This window comes from Daucus carota, chromosome 1 (assembly GCF_001625215.2).
Source record: "Daucus carota subsp. sativus chromosome 1, DH1 v3.0, whole genome shotgun sequence".
NCBI classification, from domain to species: Eukaryota; Viridiplantae; Streptophyta; class Magnoliopsida; order Apiales; family Apiaceae; genus Daucus; species Daucus carota.
The window spans coordinates 26,516,202-26,538,864 of record NC_030381.2 but is presented as its reverse complement, the minus strand read 5'-3'; the positions used below and the strand labels follow the sequence as shown (position 1 = coordinate 26,538,864).

Sequence of the window (22,663 nt, the reverse complement as noted above, 5' to 3'; positions counted from 1 at the left end):
AGTAAAATTATCTTGATTTGTGGGTGAGATTTCATGTATTAGCAGATTTGGAAGTCCGGAATTACAGGGAGAGCATCTAAATATATGCCTAACACACATAGTATCTCATCGACTGATTTGAGATGTTAAATTCTTATGGTAACTCCACTTCATAACAGTAAGACTGTTTTTTCTTGTTCCTGAACTGAACGTATACTGGCTAGAGGCTGATGGTGTATTAACCTGATGTAGTATTTGACGATTACTTTTAAGCTAATGTTCGCACAGTTTTGCTATTGAGTCACTTCTGCAACTTGGGTTCTAAATTCCATAAGCTGTCTTTTCTGTCAGGAGTTCTCAACAAATTGTATTATTTCACCCAAACAGAACAATAATATAAATCAGAAAAAAAAGAGAGTAAGATATCAAAACAGGTATAACTGAATATGAATTTGATCTACATGCAGGTCATTACAAATTGAACAATATTTAAACGAGAAATATTCAAAAAACAAAAATAATTTTGGTAGGGTTCTTAAACATTTGTGTTATAAGCATCTGACCCTCATTGATAATATGATGGCTCAGTACAATAAGCGATTATTCTTCGAATGGATTTCATATTAGATATTAGGCTTACCGTCATTGAGGACCAATTCAAAGTCGCTGCCAATAACCGTGTGTATCCTGTGAGCTATTGTGACAATGGTCCGGTCTTTAAATTCTTGGCTAATAATTTATGGAGGCTGTTGCGAAGAATGCTTGTTCTCTTAAGCAATGCTCTTGAGACAGAAGAACTGTCTTTGCCCAACACTCCAGTTGTCCATATTTTCAACTGCCGCAAAACCTCATGATAAAGTTTCGATAATCAAGTGTGAATCTATACCATAAATGATATGAAGATGATGTATCTGTCCGTAGACTCCAGCTTCTCTTTGTTTTCGCCAACTATATCACCGTTTGTGCGAACATAATTTTAACAATCTAACCTGATTCCTTTCAACCGGATTTCTTCTGAGTTGTGATACATGTTTACGAACAAGAATTTACAGAAAGCCATCAATGTAGTTTGTGTTATGGGCATCCTGAAATATTCAATGATCTTCCTTGATTCAGGAAGTTATTAGATTATCTTTACGTGTATATATTCCATCCTCAGATGATTTCAGATCATATTGAAACCAGAGTCTCAGGAATCAAGCGATGCATAGCTGATAACAGTACAGAATTTAATCTAATTCAACACATCTACTTGAATCGTCGACAGGCCTCCACTATTAATGTTGATTACCTGATTGAATTCTCTTATAATGACAGCAATAATCTATGCCAACTTGGAAAGAATCAGTACGCTTGGCAGGGGTAGAAACAACTCCTCAACAATAACCTTCACAATAGGAATTACCGTAAATATATTATTAGTATGAAATTAATAATCACCCTGAGCACTCGTTTTTCCAAAAATACTTTAAATATGTTAATATAAAATTAATAGTCGATTGAGTCCTGGTTCGGAATAATCTCCGATTTTTGGAATACTCTTCCGAAACTAGATAAGGATTACTAAATTCCCGACTTTTCCCACCTTTCCGCACCGCACAAGCATTCAAAAACGAAAAACAATTTCCGAACAGTCTTAACACCCTACTGTGTTTTTTGTGGAGGCATATTATCCGATTAATGTCTATCAGAAACGCTTCTTTCAAATTACTGCCATTATTTTCTTCTTCTTTATTTTCCCCTCTAGTTCTTCATTTCCATTCTATTATTTATAGCAATAATAATATCAATACTAATAAGAATGATCACATTCCCCATTCCAATCCAACTCAACCACATTTACAACAATTTCTCCTCGAGAAATCGCAGCTAGGTTTTGATAAACTCGAAGATGCTCTTAACCTGTTTGTTGAAATGCTCCACATGAGACCTTTGCTGCCGGTCATGAAATTCAATCAGCTGTTAGCTGGTCTCGTTAAAATGAAACAATATTCTCTTGCTGTCTCGCTCTTCTCCGATATGTGTTATTTCTCGATTCCGGTTGACGTATCCACTCTTAATACTGTCATCAACTGTTTTTGTCGCTTGTATAGAGTCGACTATGGCTTCTCATTGTTGGCTGTGATATTTAAGCGCGGTTTTGTGCCTACTGTTGTCACTTACAACACGCTTGTCAGTGGTCTGGTTTTACGAGATCAGGTTGTTGAGGCGGAGCGTTTGTTTAGGATGCTGATCATGTTTGGCGAAGTTGAGCCGAGTGTAGTTACTTATAACATTATTGTTAGTGGCTTGAGGAAGACTGGTCAGACTTTTGAGGCGGTTAATTTGTTAAAATCTATGGAGAAACGCGGTTGTGAACCTGATTCTGTAACTTATAACACAGTTATTGATTGTTTATGCAAAGAGAAGTTGGTTGATCATGCTTTAGATCTTCTTGGTGAAATGTGTAACAGAGGCATACTGCCGGATGTAATGACCTACACTTCGTTAATTCAGGGTTTTTGCAACTTGAATAGATTGGGAGATGTAGCGCGGTTGTTAAGAGAGATGGATGTAAGGAATATTCTTCCAGATGTGTATATTTGTAGTGTAATTGTTGATGCATATTGCAGAGAAGGGATGCCGGAAGCAGGAGAGTGCGTGGTCAAAACAATGATTCAGAGAGGTGTATATCCACCTGCAATCACCTACACGAAACTCATGGACGGATATTGTTTCAGAGGTGAAGTGGACAGGGCAGTAGCGGTGCTATATATCATGAGGAGCACGGGTCTGGCGCCTGATTCTTATGTCTATAACATTTTGATAGATGGGTTTTGTAGGATGCACAAAGTAGACAAAGCCATAGAGCTCTCTAGAAAAATGTCCGCTGAAGGGTTGAAACCTGCAATTGAAACTTACAACACCATTATACATGGTCTATTTCAGATGGGTAGAACTGTTGAGGCACAAAAACTTTTCTATCTAATGGTAAATGAAGGTAATAAACCAAATACTGCATCATGTAGAATCCTATTAGATGGCCTCCTTAAGAAGCAATATATTGATGAAGGGATCTCTGGAATACATGACATATCATAAAGCTCATACATTAACAGAAAAGATGCATGTGCGCGGTTACTTGATTCATCATTCTCTCCGTTTTCTTCATGAATGATTTATGCACTAGATACTAGAATCTATTGGCTTGAATATGGAAGTCATCAGCCTCTAGCATTACTGGGGTCTCAAACCTAATGTCAGGGACGTAGAGAAAGGTAATGGTGTACTTGGAACTGAAATCCCATATATTTACTTCGTATATCTACTAAGAATACTTAGTTGTTGAAGCAAAGGGACTACTTGTTGAAATGGAAGTTACAGATTCTGTGGAATGATCTCACAACAGCATTATTCACAGCGGATGTTTAGAATGAGAAGATAGAAAGTTGATATGTATGTGAACTTGGTACAGAGGAATGGTATAGTACAGAGGAATGGTTTAGTAAATTGTTGCAACCCTTGCCAGCAGGGGCGGATCCAGAAAGCCATTCCGCGCTGCCCTAGCAGAGGCGTGGTTATATTCCGGGTGTGCCAAGCTAATTTTTTTGAATATACCTTTATATTTTTAAACTTCATGGAGGCATACTCTTATTTTCTGAAATTTATAATGATAAAATAATATTACATTTTTTCAAGAGGACACATGTTCCCGTGTCCCTTAACCCTTCTCTCATTTTCTAAAATTTTTAATGGTGAAAAACTATTAATTTTTTTAGGGGCACACATGCTCCCGGATCTTTTACTAGGCCCGTTCCCTTAAGTTACTCAGTTATCCACTTACTCAGAATGGAATTAGAGCCTCTTCTCCTTCTTTTATACATCTAAACTTTATTGAAGTTGCTATAACTATTTGATAGTCTCGTTATAATATTCTGAATTTTATTACTTAAGCAGAATGATCATGTTTAGAAACCTCGCAGGTTTATTCATGCTTGGACTGTTCAATTTTTTTTTTATGTTATCGACATATTAGTGCTACATGATCATTGTTTACTTTCGATTAGCAGTTTGTTACTGTGCGCCACAGCTCCTGGGTTAGCAGCAGAGAAGGATCCTTATAAATTATAATAGTTGCTCCTCCTACGCTACTCGCCTGTGCTGAATTACATGCCTCTCTTTGGTACTTGACGGACCAATTTGATCTGTAACAGGTTTTATACTGTTCACGTCTCAGTCTCAGCTCAACAATTTGATTTGCATAGTTCTGGATTCCGGTAGATTTTTGACAATACATCCATTGATATGGTTAGTTTTACAGATACATTTTTAAAGACTGTTGGCCAACCAGAAATCTGATATAGTAACTAATTTATAACCATTTGCTTAGCTCGGAGTTGATGGAATGACTGGGTCTGGGTTCCCTTGGGTTCGAAAACTGTAACTTTATGTCTTCTAGGATCAGTATTTTAACAATATATCCGGGAAATCCGATATTGCTATTAGCAGCATTATTCTATTTGATGTTCAGTGAATTTTGGAAGTCCATGTTGTCATATTGGTCTCTTGAAGTTGCATCGTGTGGCTGCTCTATGCCACTGTAAAACGCCTGGATATCTATGATACTGTGAAACGCCCGGGATACCCATTTGACTTATCTTATTTTTAGAAATTAAGTTCCTTATTCCTAAAACGGGTTGTTTAACCTGTGCCCTCATGGCCCAGCCAGGTTAATGTGTATTTAATACACATGGGTGGTTGCTGACATTTTTAATTTTTCTCTTCTTCCCCACCTTTCAACACTTTCATGTTTATTTTTCTAATTTTTATTTTTTAACCATCACATTTAATTTTATTTATATTTATAAAAAAACATGTTGAATAAAATATTTATTTTAATATAATAATATATACTCCATCCTTGCATTTTTTACAAACTAGAAGAATAACATGAGCTCTTAAATTTTCCCATTCACAAAACCCTAAATTTCTCTCACCTTGAAGTAGCCGCCGTCTCTTTTATCCGAGGGGCTTCCATCGGATTTCACCGGTGGAAAGCCCCAATATTGTCTTCTTTTCTTACTATTAGTTAATCTCTTGTTTTCTTCAATAAGTTCCCAATTTATTTGGGTTTTGTTTGGTCTCTCCTTCTGTGAGAGTTTGATTTTTGTTTGGGTTTTGTGTGTTCATCATGTCCGGGATTACAGATCTGCGGGATTTTCATGATGCTGATTCAATGATAAAGGTTTGTATGGTGATGCATTTATGGTCGATTGCTCAAAACAATATTGAGAGTATTACAGCATGTATATATCTCTTCAAAAAATCGCTTGGTTGCCTACCGAAGAAGGAAGGAAGGATTCAACGGCGATATGATTCTGCGTTTGTTCAATTTCGATTATATCTGTAGATGCCGTATGGCTTTTCATTATTGAATTATTTTCCTTTTTCAAAAAAAAAAAACATGTATCTATATAAAAATTATAAACTATGATTTCATCCCACAAATAATAGCGAGGCCCCTGCATCCACACTAATTTTCTAATTAAAATTGGTCTTCTAACTAAAATCAGTCAATTTGATATTTGATAATAATTTTATTTTTTATTATTTTAATAATATTAAAAATATAAATGATATAATTCTAATGATTTATATTTTTTTAATTTAATTTTTAGTTAGAAAATTAGTGGGCATGCAAAGAGGCCTCGTTATTATTTGTGGAATGAAATCAATTTTTATTTTTTTATACACATACTTGTTACTTTTCTAGTTATAAAAAATGTAAGGATTGGGTATATATTATTATATTAAAATAAATCTTTTATTCAACATGCTTTTTTATAAAAATAAATAAAATTAAATGTCATGGTTAAAAAATAAAAATTAGAAACATAAACATGAAAGTGTTGAAAAGTGAAGAAAAAGAGAAAAATTAAAAAACTGGTAAAAAAAGGTGAAAGCAGCAAGTGTATTCATTCATGAGTTGTCAACAACCAATTAAATACACTCTTAACCTGTGCCCCGAGGGCACAGGTTAAACAACCCGTTTTACGAAATAAAGGGAGGCAAACACTAGCAATTGTCTTTTTGGTGAATACTAAAATTTTCTATTTTCCTTTCTGAATTCTAATAACCTCCATATGAATGATCTTCAGGTATCTGCTTTCGACCTGTGCCAAAACGCTTAAAACTTGTGAGTTATGACAGATTTATCTCATTCTGACGTGCTCAAGAATTATCACTTATCAGTGATGTATAAATCAAAAATGCTAACATGCCAGACAGAGATAATTTTTAATGATGGTTTCAACTATCATTCAATACTATCTCTGTTAAGTTCAATACTATCAGACAGAGATCACAAATTTACATTTCCCAGTTAAGTTCCCTTCAATACTTGCATCTCCGCTTAACTGATTGGCATGAGATGTCAAGACAATAGAAGCGGAAAACATCAGAATGGTGACAACGTACAAGACACATAAAGAAAATTTTAGCGTGTCACTGTTTCTCAACATCTATGTGCAAAACAGTAGGGAAGATCTACATGAATCAACAAATATAATCAGTAGATATAAATAATAGATTCTTACCAGCTTAAGGATTCAGGACAGCTCACTTTGCAGATGTCAATGGGTCATCCCCACTTAAACTCTCTACGAAGAAAGTGTCTGCCTTACAAGGCTGAGTATTGCCTATTCGCTTATAAAATACAAAAGACTTATATTGGACACTCTTAAGATTACACGAAAGCACATGGAGATATGTTCCCTAAATAATTTGACGCCGTTAGAAGTTCTCTGCCCTTTGTAATACTCGACGGCTGCCCAAATTTGTGAAGCACAACTCTAAAACGAATAGTGGACACAATACCATCTTCATGGCTAATTAGCTATACCCAACAAAGCCCGTGGAGCATTCCAATAAAGTCAATTGAGTGTTCACATGCGCAGACAGAAAGTGAAGCCCCAAACTTCATTACTCAAATATCCACAATTTCTCCCAAGGAATAACAAACAGTGCGGTATTTTGTGTAATTCATCTGACTTGTGTGTTGCTTATGTTGATAAAATCAAGTATGACTACCCTTCACATTACATTAAAGATCATATCTTAATTCTTAACTGTATGTCAGTAACTATAATCTAAAAAGAAATTCCATATAATGGTAAATATGAGTTCTCAACTATTCCCACATTCGTGCAATGTTAATAGAACTCCGAAAATAAATGTTGATAAATTTCCTAAAGCATACCATATTATCTTTATTAGCCAGGCACTTCAATAAACACAAAGGCACTGGATATGCAAAAACAGAAAATGGAAACTACCCAGATGAAGACTTCATGCTGCTCCACGGGAACTTCACTTGCCCCCTACTTCCCGCACCTCCCTGGATAGCCCCACGATCTCTACCACCACCCGGATGGCTACCACTATCCCTACCACGCCAGCGTCCCCCACGCACTTCAGGCTTCCCATTCCCTTCCAGCCAATGCGACTTCTTCTTAGCCTCATCACCCTCCACAAAACTAGACTTGGATTGCTTATTCAAATTCTTTTTATCCTCCTCAATCAACCGAATCGGGAACAAATCAGGGGAAATTGACAATGGATTCCTTAACGTAACATAAGCCTTTTTGTAGTCAGGTTTAGCAATTAAAATCCCACCCCTCTTCTTCTTTTTTCCATCCATATTCAAAGTTTGAACCTTTTCCACTTCAAAGCCATACAGTGACTCCAAAACCCTTTTAATCTCAATCTTCATATCCAATTAAACATAAAAAGTAAATATCTTTATCACATTATTATTATTATTAGTCAGTCTCTCTGTGCCTGTGTGTGTGGGGAGAGACAGGGAGAGAGGGAGTGAGTGAGAAAGAGAGAGAGAGAGAGAGGACCTTAGACGCCGAAGGGATGGTTTTGAGAGCAATTTCAGTGATGTTAGAGAAAGAAGTGGGCATTAATAACTTGATGGGTATGTTTGCAAAGTTCACAACTCTTCTTCCCAATCTGCTTCCCATCTTTCTTCTTCTTCTTCTTGCAATATCAATTTTACACTTTCTGTGTTCTTGATTCTGAGTGTGATTCTTTAAACAGGCTGCAGGGTTTATGATTTCAATGGGCTTAATAGATGGACAGGCCCATTCTAATCTTGTTTGCAGGCCCATAATATCTTTATAACATTTCTCATGTTGTCATATAGAATTATGAAATGTAATAAGTATACCTCATCTTAAACCCAAACTGAACTACAGGAATTTCCAAGAAATTTCTTAAATCTGTAGCTCAAATTCAAGGTTTCTTGTTTTAATTCTTTTTTAGTACTTGATTTTCCTCTGCAACTGTTAAAGTTCTATTCTTTATGTATCCATATGTATGCATTTAAGCCTCACTTTTGATGATTTTATTTAGTTCTTGTTTATTGTTAATTTGTTCTGGGTGGGATTTTTTATGTTTTATGATTTGGTTTTTTCTCTTTTTGTGAGTTATGAACTCAGGAAAGTGGAAATGTTGAAGACTTGAGGCACATTTTTGATAATATGTTTGTAGTGTATGTTGAACTGAAACTTGCCTAAGTTCAGAATAGTTTTGAGGTTTCATTTCATAATTCCTTTTTGAAATTATCATAACTCTTCCGAAAAACCCCGAATTGATATTTTAGTGGTTGCTGAGACATATACTCTATTAATTTAAGCAGTAGTAGGCTAGTAGCCCATGCTTCTGATTATTAATGTTGTAGTTAGATAATGTTTTGCTTGTTATTCTTGGTGTGGTGGTGAATCGGAAAGTTTGACCCTTTTCTGGTTGCTATCATACAGAAAACTGGATGGCGGTTTTACCTTGTGGAAGTGCATGGGTGGGTCGGTGTGGAGTTAAACCTCAAATAGTTATAGGAGGTTCTTGTACAAACAATTTATCAATGCATTTGCTTCGGTGAGCTTGTTTACATTGTTTATTTAGGCAGGATCTATGGTTTCATTACTATTATTATGATTGTTGAGGATTAGTAGTTTCTGTTCAGTGATGCTTTGTTTGCACTGGTTATCTAAAGTAAATGTTGTTTTCAATAAGATATATTGTCCATGTCGTGCAGTTTTTCCAAGATTCGAGCATTGACATCACGTAATTCGACCATGTTTTCTCAAGATTTGTTGCTCACACTATTTAACAATGGACCGTCTAAGTGTCCATGTCCACCTAAGGGAACTCGTCTCGTTGTTAGAGCTAAAACTGTAAGTTATCTATGTGAACTCTTGATTTGTGGTCTCGGTCTTTTGGTATAGAAACATCAACTCTATATCCACTAGTGCATTGTGCATTTTTATCATGTTCGTTCTTAGCTCTGTCAATTTACATGTACAGGACTACTATGATGTTATCGGTGTGTCAAAAAACTCCAGCAAATCAGAAATTAAGAGTGGTGAGTAAACTATCGTTTAGTTTTCTAATTAGTCGACTTCATCTTAAAGGTTACTTCATGTGGATATTAAAATTTGATCTGCAAAGGGTAAATATATATATATATATATTGCTGAACTACTTGTCAATACATTAAGAGTTGATATGATGTTTCCTCTTATATAAGATATAATATTTTTCTGGTCTGTATTATCTTTACTTGCAAATTTCATCATTAGACTATTGATGTAGTTTGTATGAGCCATTCATATATATAATATATATATATATAAATCAGAGTTTGCTGAACTGAAATATAGATTTTCACTTATCTATATTCATGTTATTCTAAAAACTATAACCATAATACTGCTACAGTTTAAGTATATAAGAGATTAGAAATATAAGGTGACGAAGCATAGGTGCCTCTCTTGTTTACTGAATGAGACATTATTCTCATCCTGCATACTTACAGCTGGTAAGATTCAACCACAGATCTTGCAGATATATTCACGGATAACTGCCTACCAGCTACCAGAGTATCACAGGGACAACCTATTTGTCATATCTACATATCTAAGAGTATACTTGTACGTAGAGCATTATATTTCATGAAGCTGTTTCAGTGCAAAATCAACCATGAAAGTCACTAGAGAGTACAAAGTCACCTGCCATATAAACTACACCTTATGCTGGTGCCTCACTTTTGCTACCACATGATATAAGATTATCTACCTGTAGAAAATAGAATTATGGAAGAAAGAGAGAAGAGTTATACTTCTAGTGGGCCCATACAGACATTGTAAATGTAAATCCAATCGCAACTAAACCACATATCCAAATATAGTTTGATCCCTTCTTTCACCAGTATAAATTCATATGTTAATTTGGTTCTGCTTACAGTCTATCTGTACACTCCTATGAGTGGGGAAAGGCGTTGATGGTTGCCGTCTGTTTGTCCACTTGTCTGATTGGAAAATTCTTGACTACTATTCCCATTGAAGTCTCCTTTTAACATGTTAAGGTTTTCGGATAGCTGGTTATTTAGTTTGTACGATTACTTGACTCATATGATTTGATTCATAAAAGGCTTATGATGCCCACCCCATGTGTGAGCTATCCTGAAAAAAGTACATCTTTAGAAACATATGACAACCTACGTCTCGTCATCGTCTGATTATGGTTCTGACATAATCGTTCTTCATTTCTGAGTCTGCTTAATGCTAAATTTTATGTTTTTATAAGAGGCCAACTACCTTCTTATGTTGGAATCTGTCAGAGAGCTTGTTTATGTTAGATTTAATTATGACACTTATACCTTTGGGAGCTTAAAGAGTCCATGTACGTAGGTGCACTTAGAATTGAAATGAAGTAAATTTGTAATGTTTATTTGTTTACCTTTCCTGCATCACATTCTATGCATATGTTCTTGCATATCTTTGAAGTGGTTTTTACCTTCTCAAGATATTCAAGGAAATTTAAGCATACATCATCCAAGGATTTTAATTTTGTGTAAACAAGTAAATCTTTAATTGAAATATATGGTTTTGCTATCCACGGATTCCTCTTATTATATACTAACATGTATTAGTCTTCTCATCAAATCTCAATTGCTTATCCATTTATAAGCTATGTGCACCGACTGAAAAATGTTTTGACCTGCTATCATCCAGTTGACTGACTGTTTTGGTTTTTTAGCTTACCGGAAGCTTGCCAGGAGTTACCACCCTGATGTAAACAAGTATGTGAAGTGCTTCTTTTGCTTTCTGAGTTATCATTTTTTTTATTGGTCGTGAGACATCCCAAATTGATCTGGAGAAGCTAAGCATGTTTATGTTGGTTTTAAATTTTTTCTAGACCATATTAAAATTTTGAACTTCTTGTAGTATTTATCATCCATTCTGAACTAAAATTTTATCCCACAGAGAGGATAGTGCTGAAGCGAAATTCAAGGAAATAAGCAATGCCTATGAGGTGAACTTCACAAGTCCTATTTTGATGTCATCCTCAGAATTCATGTTGCAGCTTTATTCTGTGAATTGTGCTTGCATTAAACTTCCCACTACTTTTTGTACTGCAGGTTCTATCAGACGATGAGAAGCGCTCCATATATGATAGGTATGGGGAAGCTGGACTTAAAGGTTCTGGGATGGACACTGGGGTGAGTACTTGTAAAAATTAATGTAATCAACTACAGTAGCTTTTAATTAAGCAGTCCTAATCTATGTACTTGTGCTTAAACGATTGAGTATTTTTTTTATACAGGATTATGGAAGTCCCTTTGACATCTTTGAGTCGTTATTTGATGGAATGGGTGGTATGGGAGGAAGAGGCTCACGCAGTAGGGCAACTGAAGGGGAAGACCTGATTTATAATCTGGTCTTAAATTTTAAGGAAGCTGTTTTTGGGATTGAAAAAGAAATTGAAATAAATCGACTTGAGAAATGTGGCAAGTGCAAAGGGTCAGGCTCAAAGCCAGGTAGTATTCCATCAAGATGTAGAACTTGTGGTGGGCAAGGACAAGTTGTCCAATCCGCTAGAACCCCACTGGGTGTCTTCCAGCAGGTGATGACTTGCTCTTCTTGTGGTGGGACTGGGGAAATTTCTAGTCCTTGCAACACATGTAGCGGAGATGGACGAGTGATGAAGTCAAAAAAGATTAGCCTTAAAGTCCCTGCTGGTGTGGATGGTGGTAGTCGTCTGAGAGTCCGGTCTGAAGGTAACGCAGGAAACAATGGTGGACCTCGTGGAGACCTCTTTGTGCTCATTGATGTAATCCCGGATCCAGTATTAATACGTGATGACACAAATATACTCTACACTAGCAAGATTACCTACACCGATGCAATTTTAGGAACAACAGTTAAGGTTCCCACATTAGATGGAATGGTAGATCTGAAGGTTCCTGCAGGCACTCAACCAGGGACGACATTGGTGATGGCCAAGAAAGGTGTACCTTTTCTAAACAAAAAGAACAGGAGGGGTGATCAATTGGTGAGAGTTCAAGTAGTGCTACCAAAACGGTTGAGTGTGGAAGAGAAGAAACTAATTGAACAGCTTTCCAACCTTAAAAACGCAAATGCTCCTACTGACAGTACGACGATGTATAACCATGGGTTATCCTTCTGATTCTACATTACAGCATGACTTCATTGCTGAAGAGCATTGCACCAGTAAGTTACTACGACGCTCTTGGTCTCGATGCATCTACCTTAAGGGCAAGTTTTGGATAGATCAGTAGATTTTACAATGTACTATACTTGAAAATGTACCATGAGATAGAAATAGAGAAACAGGCTTGCTTCCTATACTATATTTTTCAATGTACTCCAATCATACAAGCGACAAGCCAGACTTTCATTTTTTTTTAAATGGTTACCACAGATATCAGCATTAAGCATATTACTCCTGTACTTTAATTATCCCATAAAAGCATATAATAATCAATAAATGAATAATCTTTTTGATTAAATAAACTTTTTGCGGTTCGGGCAATTAACCTTTGGGGCAAGTTAATCATTGACAATACAATATTATGTAAATTATTGACTAATCACCTTTGTGGATGCTTTTGTCTGGCAAATCTTACCATTCACACGCTAAAGTATTGTTTTATATGGTGATGGAAACTCTTCCCACTTGAATCATGCCAAGTACAAAGAAAAGATATCAGATTCAGCAGGGTTGACTTGCATGTTCTGAGGCATATAGGACTTGTAGAGTTGAGAGCTCTAGGGAAGATTAAGCAACCAGAAATGGAGTTTCCTGCATCAGAAAATCGAAAGCCTCACGCAGTGTGCATACCATTTCCAGCTCAGGGTCATATAAATCCTATGCTAAAACTCGCGATGCTTCTTCACCATAAGGGCTTTCACATAACGTTTGTCAACACCGAGTTCAACCATAGGCGCTTGCTCAGATCAAGAGGCCTCAACTCACTTGATGGCCTGCCTGATTTCTGCTTCGAAACAATCCCTGATGGTCTGCCTCCCTCTGACGAAAATGTCACACAATCTGCCCTTTCCTTGTTCTTGTCAACACCTAAAAATTGCTTATCCCCATTACGCCAGTTGCTGGTGAAGCTCAACTCTACATCTACTTCTGGACCACCAGTCAGTTGCATAATACCAGATTCGATCATGAGCTTCGCTGTCATAGCTGCCAAAGAGATCGGTGTCCCTTGTGCGTGTTTTTCAACTTCACCTGCTGCTATCTTCTTGCTGAGCTTAAGCTACAGACAACTTGAAGAAAAAGGCCTTTTACCACTGAAAGGTATGATTTTTCTAAAGCTTGCCCAGTTCTACCGTAAAAATAACTTATCATACCTATACTAAAACAAATCTTGCACATTCTATTAGTATTGAATACCAAATCTTGTCATTTTCTGCTGAACTGTTACTGTACAGTATTTGGTTCACACGCATTCTATTAGTTAATTGTCGATGTCTGGCTTGATTATGTCAGGAGATGGAAGTTCTTTGAATGATCAGATGAGCACCACTATCAATTGGATTCCAGGAATAAAGCATATCCAAATTAAAGATTTTCCAGGTTTCTTCCATACAACTGATTCCAATGATCCGATGCTTCAGTTCCTCGTTACTGAAGTAGAAAGATGCACGACAGCCTCAGCAATAATCTCCCACTCTTTTAATGCTCTAGAGTCCGATGTTCTAAGTGCCCTCTCATCTATTTGTCCACCAATCCATGCCATAGGCCCTCTTCAGTTGCTCGTCGACCAACTTCCAGAAAATAATTTGAAGTCAATTGGATCCAACTTATGGAAAGAAGATGCAGAATGTCTAAAGTGGCTTGATACGAAGGAAACAGATTCGGTTATTTATGTCAGTTATGGAAGCATCACAGTAATGACACCTGAAAAGCTAGTAGAATTTGCATGGGGGCTTGCTAGTAGCAACCAAAACTTCTTGTGGATCATTAGGCCTGATTTGGTAGTTGGTGAGGCTGCAGTATTGCCTGCTGAATTCCTCGAGGAAACCAAAGACCGAGGTCTCATAGCAGAATGGTGTTCACAAGAACAAGTTCTTAATCATCGAGCTGTTGGTGGTTTTTTGACACATTGTGGATGGAATTCCATGTTTGAAAGCCTATACAGCGGCGTCCCCATGCTCTGTTGGCCATTTTTCGCTGATCAAACGACTAACTGCAAGCTGGCTTGCAATGACTGGGGTGTCGGTATAGAGCTTGATAAAAATGTTACAAGAAATGCAGTGGAGTTGCATGTCAGGGAACTGATGCAAGGAGAGAAAGGCAAGGCAATGAGGATCAAGGCGACGGAGTGGAAGAAAAAGGCAGAGGAGGCAGTTGCATCAGATGGTTCGTCGTCCTCTGATCTCGAAAAATTAGTGAATAAGGTCTTATTGTCCAAACCCTGAAGCCATTTTGATTTGAAAAGACAACAATGCATGAGTAATTCAAATCAGACCTTCTGTTATTCGGTATCAATCTCTGTTTTCCCGGAATAATACCTTCTAAGGATTTGAATTTTAGTTGACAGAAGTGTAACAAATTTCACAAATTTTAAAAATCAGACAATACTAACAAGAAATGTGCTTCACCGAAAATCCAGTCGATGTAGCGTTTTTGGTAAACAACCAAAACTTAACACGACCTAGCCTTGCAAATTAATAAGTACATCTACAAACTTTATTAAATTCGGATTTTCTAGAGTGTGACCATTGACACACATTAACAACCACTTTTTAGTTAGGTGCTGAATTTGTATGGGGTTCCCATCTCATTAATAATGATTGGCACAAAAATTCTCACCAATAAAAATCTTCCACCTAATTAAAAAATAGTAGTATTTGTTAGTGTGCATCATGGACACAACTCTCTTAAATTGATGAAACTGAAAGATATATATGTTAAGGGTTTGTCTAGTGTGTGCCCATGAGCACATGCTAAGCACGGAAACTCATAAATTTGGTGTATTTTGATTGCTGTGGTTGGTGTGAACGCAGGGGGCCATCATTATTGAAGGAGTGTAAGTCAATCAAAACATAAAAAAACTATCAAATTTTGTGCTTATTGTGTCCACAAGCACATACCAGAAAAACCTACATGTTAATTAACAAAATCTTTTCCTATCGCTGATACCTGTCTTCTTGTAATTATTTTGGCAGTAGTTTCAACTTTCAAGTAAAGCACAGGTTGCCAAATTTGACCAACTTAGCTGTCTATTAGTACAATATTACATCTCTTTAGTTTGTTTTTGATCGTTGATTTTTTTTTATATTTATTATAATTAAATATTATAAATCTTAATTGAATTCCCTTAAATTTCAACTATTCAAAATAAATTCAGTAAAGGTGGTACGTTCGACTGATTTTTTTAAAAGATTATTTTTAATCTATGAAATTTAATGGGTTGTATGTGAATATGATATTGTGCGGATTCTTGATAAAATGTTGTAGAGTTGATATAGATTTTTTTAGGATTTAACCACAATCCTTCAAAATTTCATGAATTTTGGTGAAACTCCAAAAAGTTTAAAATATACACAATAGTTCTACAAAATCCATCATTTCATGAATGTCAAAAAATTTCATCAGCATTTGAATTTCATTAGATTTTAATGAATATTAAATAATCTCAATTGAATATCATCAAATTTTTAAATATAATTTAAAATATACCATCATATTTTTTAGCATAATTTAAAATCTAAATTGAATATCTCAAAACTCTTGGACAGTTTTTAAAATCCAAATTGAATATCCCAAAAATATCCTTTAAATTCTAGTCGAATACACCCGGAGAATCTAAATATCAAATTCGAAGAATTCTCAATACATTTAAACCCAAAAATCTATTAAGATCCGATTTGAATACATGCCACAAATCAGTCCAGATTCGGAGAATCTGGTCGGGTTTGATTCGGAAAATAGCTTATAAGTTATAACAAACCGATCCCGAGTCCCGACCCTGACTTTTAGCTTTTGTGCCTTATAAGTTGAGAGGCTAACCGGAGTTGTCACAAGAGATGGAGTTCTCAACACCAGACAACAAAAAACCTCATGCAGTGTGCATCCCATTTCCTGCTCAGGGTCACATAAATCCTATGCTCAAACTAGCTACTCTGCTTCACCACAAAGGCTTTCACGTAACATTTGTCAACACTGAGTTCAACCAAAAACGCCTGTTAAACTCAAGAGGCCCTCACTCTCTTGATGGCTTGCCTGACTTTTGCTTCGAAGCAATCCCTGATGGCCTATCTCCATTCGATGAAAATGAAAATGCCACACAGTCGCCCGAAGCCTTGTTCTCATCGATACCAAAGAGTTGCTTATCCCCATTGCGCCAGCTGCTGGAGAAGCTGAATGGGAAATCGGGTTCTAGGCCGCCAGTGAGTTGTGTGATAGCGGATGCCATCATGAGCTTTGCTACCATAGCCGCCAGAGAGATTGGCGTTCCTTGTGTGTGTTTTAGGACATCGCCTGGTATGGTTTACTTGTTGACTCTGCACTACAGGAAACTTGTGGAAAAAGGCCTTTTACCAATGAAAGGTATGTATACCAACCCAATTTTGTGGAAAACTTTAAAGAATGACACTTTATATACCAGAACATAATTTGTTTATGGTATGCTATTCAATAGAATACATCAGTTTTTTTAATTGATTTTGTTGATCTCTATAGTGTCGTCAAAAGGTGCTTATGATAATCTTGAATGTCTACAAATACTAGGAGATGAAACACTTCTTGGTTACCTGCTATTGTAAGAACATTTAGGATACTATTGCTCAACCTTTAAAACCTTTGAGAAAATATGAATATATATGTTGAATAATATACTATAAGAACTTGTAGGGGTCTTCCTCTGACATCTTGAGGTTTTAAATGAGTTGGTTACTCTAACATGGTATCAAAGACTTGCTGGAGAGAGGGCTCTCGTTGTTTGCTGTTTGTCTGTCTGTTGGATCGATTGAAGGGGAATGTTGAATGATTAAAGTTTTAGATGAGTTGGTTACCTAACACTATATTTATCAGTATTAATCGAGTTGTACTCTTTCTCTTGTCAGGAGATGGAAGTTCTTTGAATGATCAGCTGAACACCACTATAAATTGGATTCCTGGAATAAAAGGCATTCAAATAAAAGATTTTCCGAGTTTCCTCCAGACAGCTGATTCCAATGATCACATGCTTCAGTTTGTCATTAGTGAAGCAGAAAGATGCAAGACAACAGCCTCAGCAATAATCATCAACTCGTTCGATACCCTGGAGTCTGATGTTTTATGTGCCCTTTCATCTATCTGTCCACCAATTTATACCATTGGCCCTCTTCAGTTGCTAATCAACAAACTTCCAGAAAATAAGTTAAAGTCCATTGGATCAAACTTATGGAAAGAAAATGCAGAATGTCTGAAGTGGCTTGATACGAAGCAAACAAATTCTGTAATTTATGTAAGTTATGGGAGCATCACAGTGATGACACCTGAAAAGCTAGTGGAATTTGCATGGGGGCTTGCTAGTAGCCACCAAAACTTCTTGTGGATCGTGAGGCCTGATCTGGTTGTTGGCGAGGGTGCAATATTGCCTGCTGAATTTCTTGAGGAAACTAAAGACCGAGGGCTTATAGCCGGATGGTGTCCACAAGAACAAGTTCTTGAACACCGAGCTGTTGGAGGATTTTTGACACATTGTGGATGGAATTCAATGTTGGAAAGCCTATGTAGTGGCGTCCCGATGCTTTGTTGGCCATATTTTGCTGATCAAACGACTAACTGCAAGCTGGCTTGCAGTGAATGGGGCGTTGGCATAGAGATTGATAAGAATGTCACTAGGGAGGAAGTGGCCATGCAAGTAAGGGAACTGATACAAGGAGAGAAAGGCAAGGAACTGAGAAAAAACGCAACGATGTGGAAGGAAAAGGCAGAGGAGGCAGTTGGATTAGATGGTTCATCAACCTCCAATCTGGAAAAATTAGTGAAAGAGGTTTTATTTTCTGATCCCTGAAGGTGAAGGTGTGCATGAACCTTGATTGTCCAGGAAAATGTCACTTGCAGCTCCTGAGGGCTATTGGATTAACCAAGGCACTCCATATGGGATACTCTGAAAGTCTTTATTTCATATCAGTCTTTAATTCATTCGGATATTTAGATATTTGTACAATTTTTATCATAATCTCTGTTCCTTTTTATTAATTAACATGATGAGTTAGATTAAATCGATGACAGAAAAGGTCTATATTAAATCAATGTCACAGACATGTAGCATTTTTCTGCTGGATGATATAATATTAGTCAACTAAATTTGATTATCAAGTAGTAAAGACCAAAACCATTACGTCTATGTATAAAATTTTGAATTTCTAAGTCCCCTTTGTAAAAGCAGTCGCCAGATTTGACTGGGAACATGAACTGCAGTGACATAATATGTAAAGTTATCTGTTTGCTGCAAATTATATGTTATTATCAAATATTTGGGGGAGAAAAGAACTGCAGAGAGTTGAGAAATGGAGTTTTCAGCATCAGATGATCAAATTCAGAAGCCTCATGCAGTGTGCATACCTTTCCCAGCTCAAGGTCATGTGAGCCCTATGCTTAAACTAGCCATGCTTCTTCACCATAAAGGTTTTCACATAACATTTGTCAACACTGAGTTTAACCACAGACGCTTGCTCAAGTCTAGAGGTTCTGACTCTCTTGATGGCCTGCCTGGCTTTTGCTTCGAAACCATCCCTGATGGTCTGCCTCCCTCGGACGAAAATGCCACTCAGGATCCCCTGTCCTTGTGCATGTCAACACAGAGAAATTGCTTAGTCCCGTTGCTTGAGTTACTAGAAAAGCTCAATTGTTCGTCTAGTTCTAGGCCACCAGTCAGTTGTGTAATACAAGATGGAATCATGAGCTTTGCTATTGAGGCTGCGGAAAAGATTGGTGTTCCTTCTGTGTGTTTTCGGACTTCACCAGCTACTATCTTGTTGTTGAATAAGCACTACAGACAACTTGAAGAAAAAGGCCTTCTACCATCAAAAGGTAACTACTTCAAGAACTTTTGTTATACTATTATGGCACAGATAGCTGTTACTAATATGTGTGTGAACTAGAAATTCTGTAGAAACTTGAGGTTATTTTTCAAATAGTTTTGTCTGATTGATTATGCAAGCAGATGGAAGTTCTTTAAAGGATCAGATGAACAACACAATAAACTGGATTCCCGGAATTAAGAGTATCCAGATAAAAGATATTCCAAGTTTTTTTCACACAACTGATCCCAATGATCAAATGGTTGAGTTTGAAATAACTGAAACAGAAAGATGCACCGCGGCCTCAGCTATAATCTTCAATTCTTATGATAGTCTGGAGTCGGATGTTCTACGTGCCCTCTCGCCAATTTGTCCTCCAATCTATACCATAGGCCCTCTTCAGTTGCTAGTCAACCAACTTCCACGAAGCCCCTTGAAGTCCCTCGGATCAAACCTGTGGAAAGAAGATGCAGATTGTCTAAAGTGGCTTGACACCAGGCAAGCAGATTCTGTAATCTATGTGAATTATGGCAGTGTCACAGTTATGACACCTGAAAATCTAGTCGAATTTGCATGGGGGCTTGCTAGTAGCAACCAAAACTTCTTGTTTGTCATTAGGCCTGATTTGGTTGTTGGCAATACTGCAATATTGCCTAAAGAATTTCTTGAGGAAACCAAAGATCGAGGGCTTATAACCGGATGGTGTCCACAAGGACAAGTTCTCAGTCACCGAGCTGTTGGTGGATTTTTGACACACTGCGGATGGAATTCCATGACAGAAAGCCTAATCAATGGAGTCCCTTTGCTCTGTTGGCCATTTTTTGCTGATCAACCTACTAACTGCAAGCTGGCTTGCAACGACTGGGGCGTTGGCGTCGAGATTGAAAAGACTGTCAGGAGAAATGAAGTGGCCATGCATGTTAGGGAATTGATGCAAGGAGAGAAAGGCAAGGTCATGAGGAAGAATGCAATGGAGTGGAAGAGAAAAGCAGAGGAGGCTGTGGGATTAGATGGTTCTTCGACCACAAATCTGGAAAAATTAGTGAAAGAGGTCTTACTGTCAAACCATAAAAATTTGTAATTTATAAATCTTAGAGAAATGCATCAAAATATTATTCACAGCCTAGTAGGCTTTTGTCGGTAACATTCTGAAAGATGGATGATTCAAGAAGAAGAAAGAAAGTCCAATAATTAAAATATATCACTTCCTAAATCACTTTACAATTTGTCTAATGAACTCATGATTTCAGTAGAAGGATCCTTACATGCATGTTTCCTATGAAATCCGATAACCATGCATTTTACTATAATTAATTAATTAGCATGGCTCTTTGCAGTAATTGTGAAAAACATGCATGACAGAAAGTCCAGACTCCAGAGATTAGACGATTCATCACGAACCCTTCCTTTTAGCGACAAATGTTTTACGATCCCCTCTATAAATAGGCTCCATATATGGACTATAGACTAAACCTTAAACACCAGCACTTCAATTTTTCTAAAGAGTTACCAAATGAAGGTTCAAATCCATTCTAAGAAATTAGTTAAACCATTTACTCCAACTCCCTCCAATCTGAACCATCACAACCTATCTTTCATTGATGAGTTAGCTCCAAAAATGTATGCCCCTGTTATTCTGTATTATCCATGTCCTGAAAATGTTACCGACAAGGATCTCTTTTCTTCGACATGTTTGCTCGAGCTAGAGACATCGTTGAGCAAGACTCTGGTTCAGTTCTATCCACTAGCAGGGAGGTATAACAAACACCTTCAGTTGGTTGATTGCAATGACAAAGGAGTTGAGTTTGTCGAAGCCACTGTGGACTGTCATCTCCACGAGGTTTTACCTCACGGGGAAAGATCAGATCCTCAGTTTCTCAACAAGTTTATTCCCTGTGAAGTTCTGATTACTGATGAAGCCATGCATCCATTGCTTGCCATTCAGGTTACCGTGTTTAAGTGTGGTGGATTCGCGATTGGCGTTTGCATTTCACACAGGATTGCTGATGCCGCCACGCTGAGCATGTTCCTTCAAGCATGGGGAACCACAGCAAAGTTAAACAAGAATGGAAATCAACAAGAGAGTATTCAGAAAATTTTTCCATGTTTTGATGCGGCTGTGTACTTTCCAAAAAGAGGGCTACCACACCTTAATTTCGGAATATTCACAAGTTCTGGCTGCAAGATCGTCACAAGAAGGTTCTCATTCGACAACAAGGCAATATCAACCCTAAGAGCCAATATTCTACCTGGAACCGGGCAAACTAGTAAGTTGCAGATGGTGATTGCAGTCATATGGAAGGCATTACTTGGTGCAGAGAAGTTGAAAGATGAACACGCGAGGGCTACTCATATCATGCAGCCCGTCAACCTGAGGGATAAGCTTACCACTCCGTTTCTACATAAACATTTCTTTGGAAATCTATGCATTCTTGCATCGGTGCCAATGATGGCAGCAGAGAACCGGGAGATTCCTGACTTAGCCATTCAACTGAGCAGTTCTGTGAAGGGCAGTATCGAGGGATGGGCAAAGATGATGTCTCTAGGCAAGGATGATCCGCTTCTAAAGAATATGATAAGCAGTACGGTCAATTACTACATGATTAGTAGCTGGAGTAGGTTTCCATTTTACGAAACTGATTTTGGCTGGGGGAAGCCTGTTTGGGCAAGTAGTGTATACTTCCCTTGTAAGAATATGGTCCTCCTGATGGATAATAAGAAGGGTGATGGCTTCGAAGCATGGGTGAGCTTGGACGAAGCAGACATGAACATCTTCGAACAGGATTTCAACATCAAAGCGTTCTCTACCTAGTGGATCATCAGAGGGATATAGGCCAAATGAAATATGATTGTACAAGTAAACAATGCATGATTTGTGTTCTGTTGTAAACTTTACTTGCCTGTTGATTCTAGTGCCATAGCCATATATGTAATGTAATGCATTCAACCTAATCAAGAGTATAAGGATTCCTTCTTACACTAAAAATTACAGATTTACAGTGACCAAGCTAGAAAAAGAGAATATGTAAGCATCTCATTAATACAGGATAGGGACCAGAGTAATTACGCAGTTTCTTTTCAGAGAAAATTGATTCAAGTAAGTTATTATGTTAAAGCTTTCACTGCAAGGAAAATTTATGAAGCATTTTATGAAAATCTGTAAGTTATTATGTTAAAGCTTTCTCTGCAAGGAAAACTTATGAAGCATATTATGAAAATCTGTGCTGTCGCGAGTTAGTAGCTAGTAAAAGAAAAGACAGATCTGTGGAGTATGGCCCTTAATCCTTTACATATAGGAGTGAGTAAAG

At 37.2% G+C, this 22,663-nt stretch overlaps 7 protein-coding genes across 8 annotated transcripts; 6 read left to right on the top strand and 1 right to left on the bottom strand.

Annotated features, from left to right (window-relative positions):
- The first annotated feature begins 1,518 nt into the window (after positions 1-1,518).
- On the top strand, positions 1,519-3,211 carry LOC108220069 (pentatricopeptide repeat-containing protein At1g12775, mitochondrial-like). Its single transcript, XM_017393719.2, has one exon. The coding sequence runs from the start codon at positions 1,660-1,662 to the stop codon at positions 3,058-3,060; it is 1,401 nt and encodes a 466-aa protein (XP_017249208.2). The 5' UTR covers positions 1,519-1,659; the 3' UTR covers positions 3,061-3,211.
- A 2,691-nt stretch (positions 3,212-5,902) lies between these two features.
- LOC108221158 (uncharacterized) lies at positions 5,903-8,055 on the bottom strand. The gene is made up of 3 exons (XM_017395089.2): positions 7,863-8,055; positions 7,293-7,723; positions 5,903-6,131 (listed from the first exon to the last, which is right to left on the bottom strand). Exons 1-3 carry the CDS (start codon positions 7,983-7,985, stop codon positions 6,113-6,115), a joined length of 573 nt encoding a protein of 190 aa, XP_017250578.1. The 5' UTR covers positions 7,986-8,055; the 3' UTR covers positions 5,903-6,112.
- An 85-nt stretch (positions 8,056-8,140) lies between these two features.
- Positions 8,141-12,776, top strand: LOC108221001 (chaperone protein dnaJ A6, chloroplastic). 2 transcript variants are annotated; one of them, XM_017394934.2, is made up of 8 exons: positions 8,141-8,261; positions 8,784-8,898; positions 9,059-9,197; positions 9,328-9,385; positions 11,062-11,104; positions 11,289-11,337; positions 11,444-11,524; positions 11,629-12,776. In XM_017394934.2, exons 2-8 carry the CDS (start codon positions 8,792-8,794, stop codon positions 12,490-12,492), a joined length of 1,341 nt encoding a protein of 446 aa, XP_017250423.1. In that variant the 5' UTR covers positions 8,141-8,261; positions 8,784-8,791; the 3' UTR covers positions 12,493-12,776. The 2 variants fall into 2 exon arrangements, with proteins under 2 accessions (XP_017250423.1, XP_017250487.1); XM_017394998.2 differs by lacking the exon at positions 8,141-8,261 and adding an exon at positions 8,279-8,338.
- A 185-nt stretch (positions 12,777-12,961) lies between these two features.
- Positions 12,962-14,906, top strand: LOC108196300 (7-deoxyloganetin glucosyltransferase-like). Its single transcript, XM_017363533.2, has 2 exons — positions 12,962-13,635; positions 13,828-14,906. The coding sequence occupies exons 1-2, from the start codon at positions 13,119-13,121 to the stop codon at positions 14,757-14,759; spliced, it is 1,449 nt and encodes a 482-aa protein (XP_017219022.1). The 5' UTR covers positions 12,962-13,118; the 3' UTR covers positions 14,760-14,906.
- Positions 14,907-16,155: 1,249 nt separating this feature from the next.
- Positions 16,156-18,585, top strand: LOC108203792 (7-deoxyloganetin glucosyltransferase). Its single transcript, XM_017372973.2, has 2 exons — positions 16,156-16,893; positions 17,409-18,585. Exons 1-2 carry the CDS (start codon positions 16,371-16,373, stop codon positions 18,341-18,343), a joined length of 1,458 nt encoding a protein of 485 aa, XP_017228462.1. The 5' UTR covers positions 16,156-16,370; the 3' UTR covers positions 18,344-18,585.
- Positions 18,586-18,715: 130 nt separating this feature from the next.
- On the top strand, positions 18,716-20,476 carry LOC108203790 (7-deoxyloganetin glucosyltransferase). Its single transcript, XM_017372963.2, has 2 exons — positions 18,716-19,365; positions 19,499-20,476. Exons 1-2 carry the CDS (start codon positions 18,843-18,845, stop codon positions 20,434-20,436), a joined length of 1,461 nt encoding a protein of 486 aa, XP_017228452.1. The 5' UTR covers positions 18,716-18,842; the 3' UTR covers positions 20,437-20,476.
- Positions 20,477-20,615: 139 nt separating this feature from the next.
- LOC108220061 (stemmadenine O-acetyltransferase) lies at positions 20,616-22,319 on the top strand. The gene has a single exon (XM_017393707.2). It carries the CDS (start codon positions 20,869-20,871, stop codon positions 22,165-22,167), a length of 1,299 nt encoding a protein of 432 aa, XP_017249196.1. The 5' UTR covers positions 20,616-20,868; the 3' UTR covers positions 22,168-22,319.
- Positions 22,320-22,663: the final 344 nt, after the last annotated feature.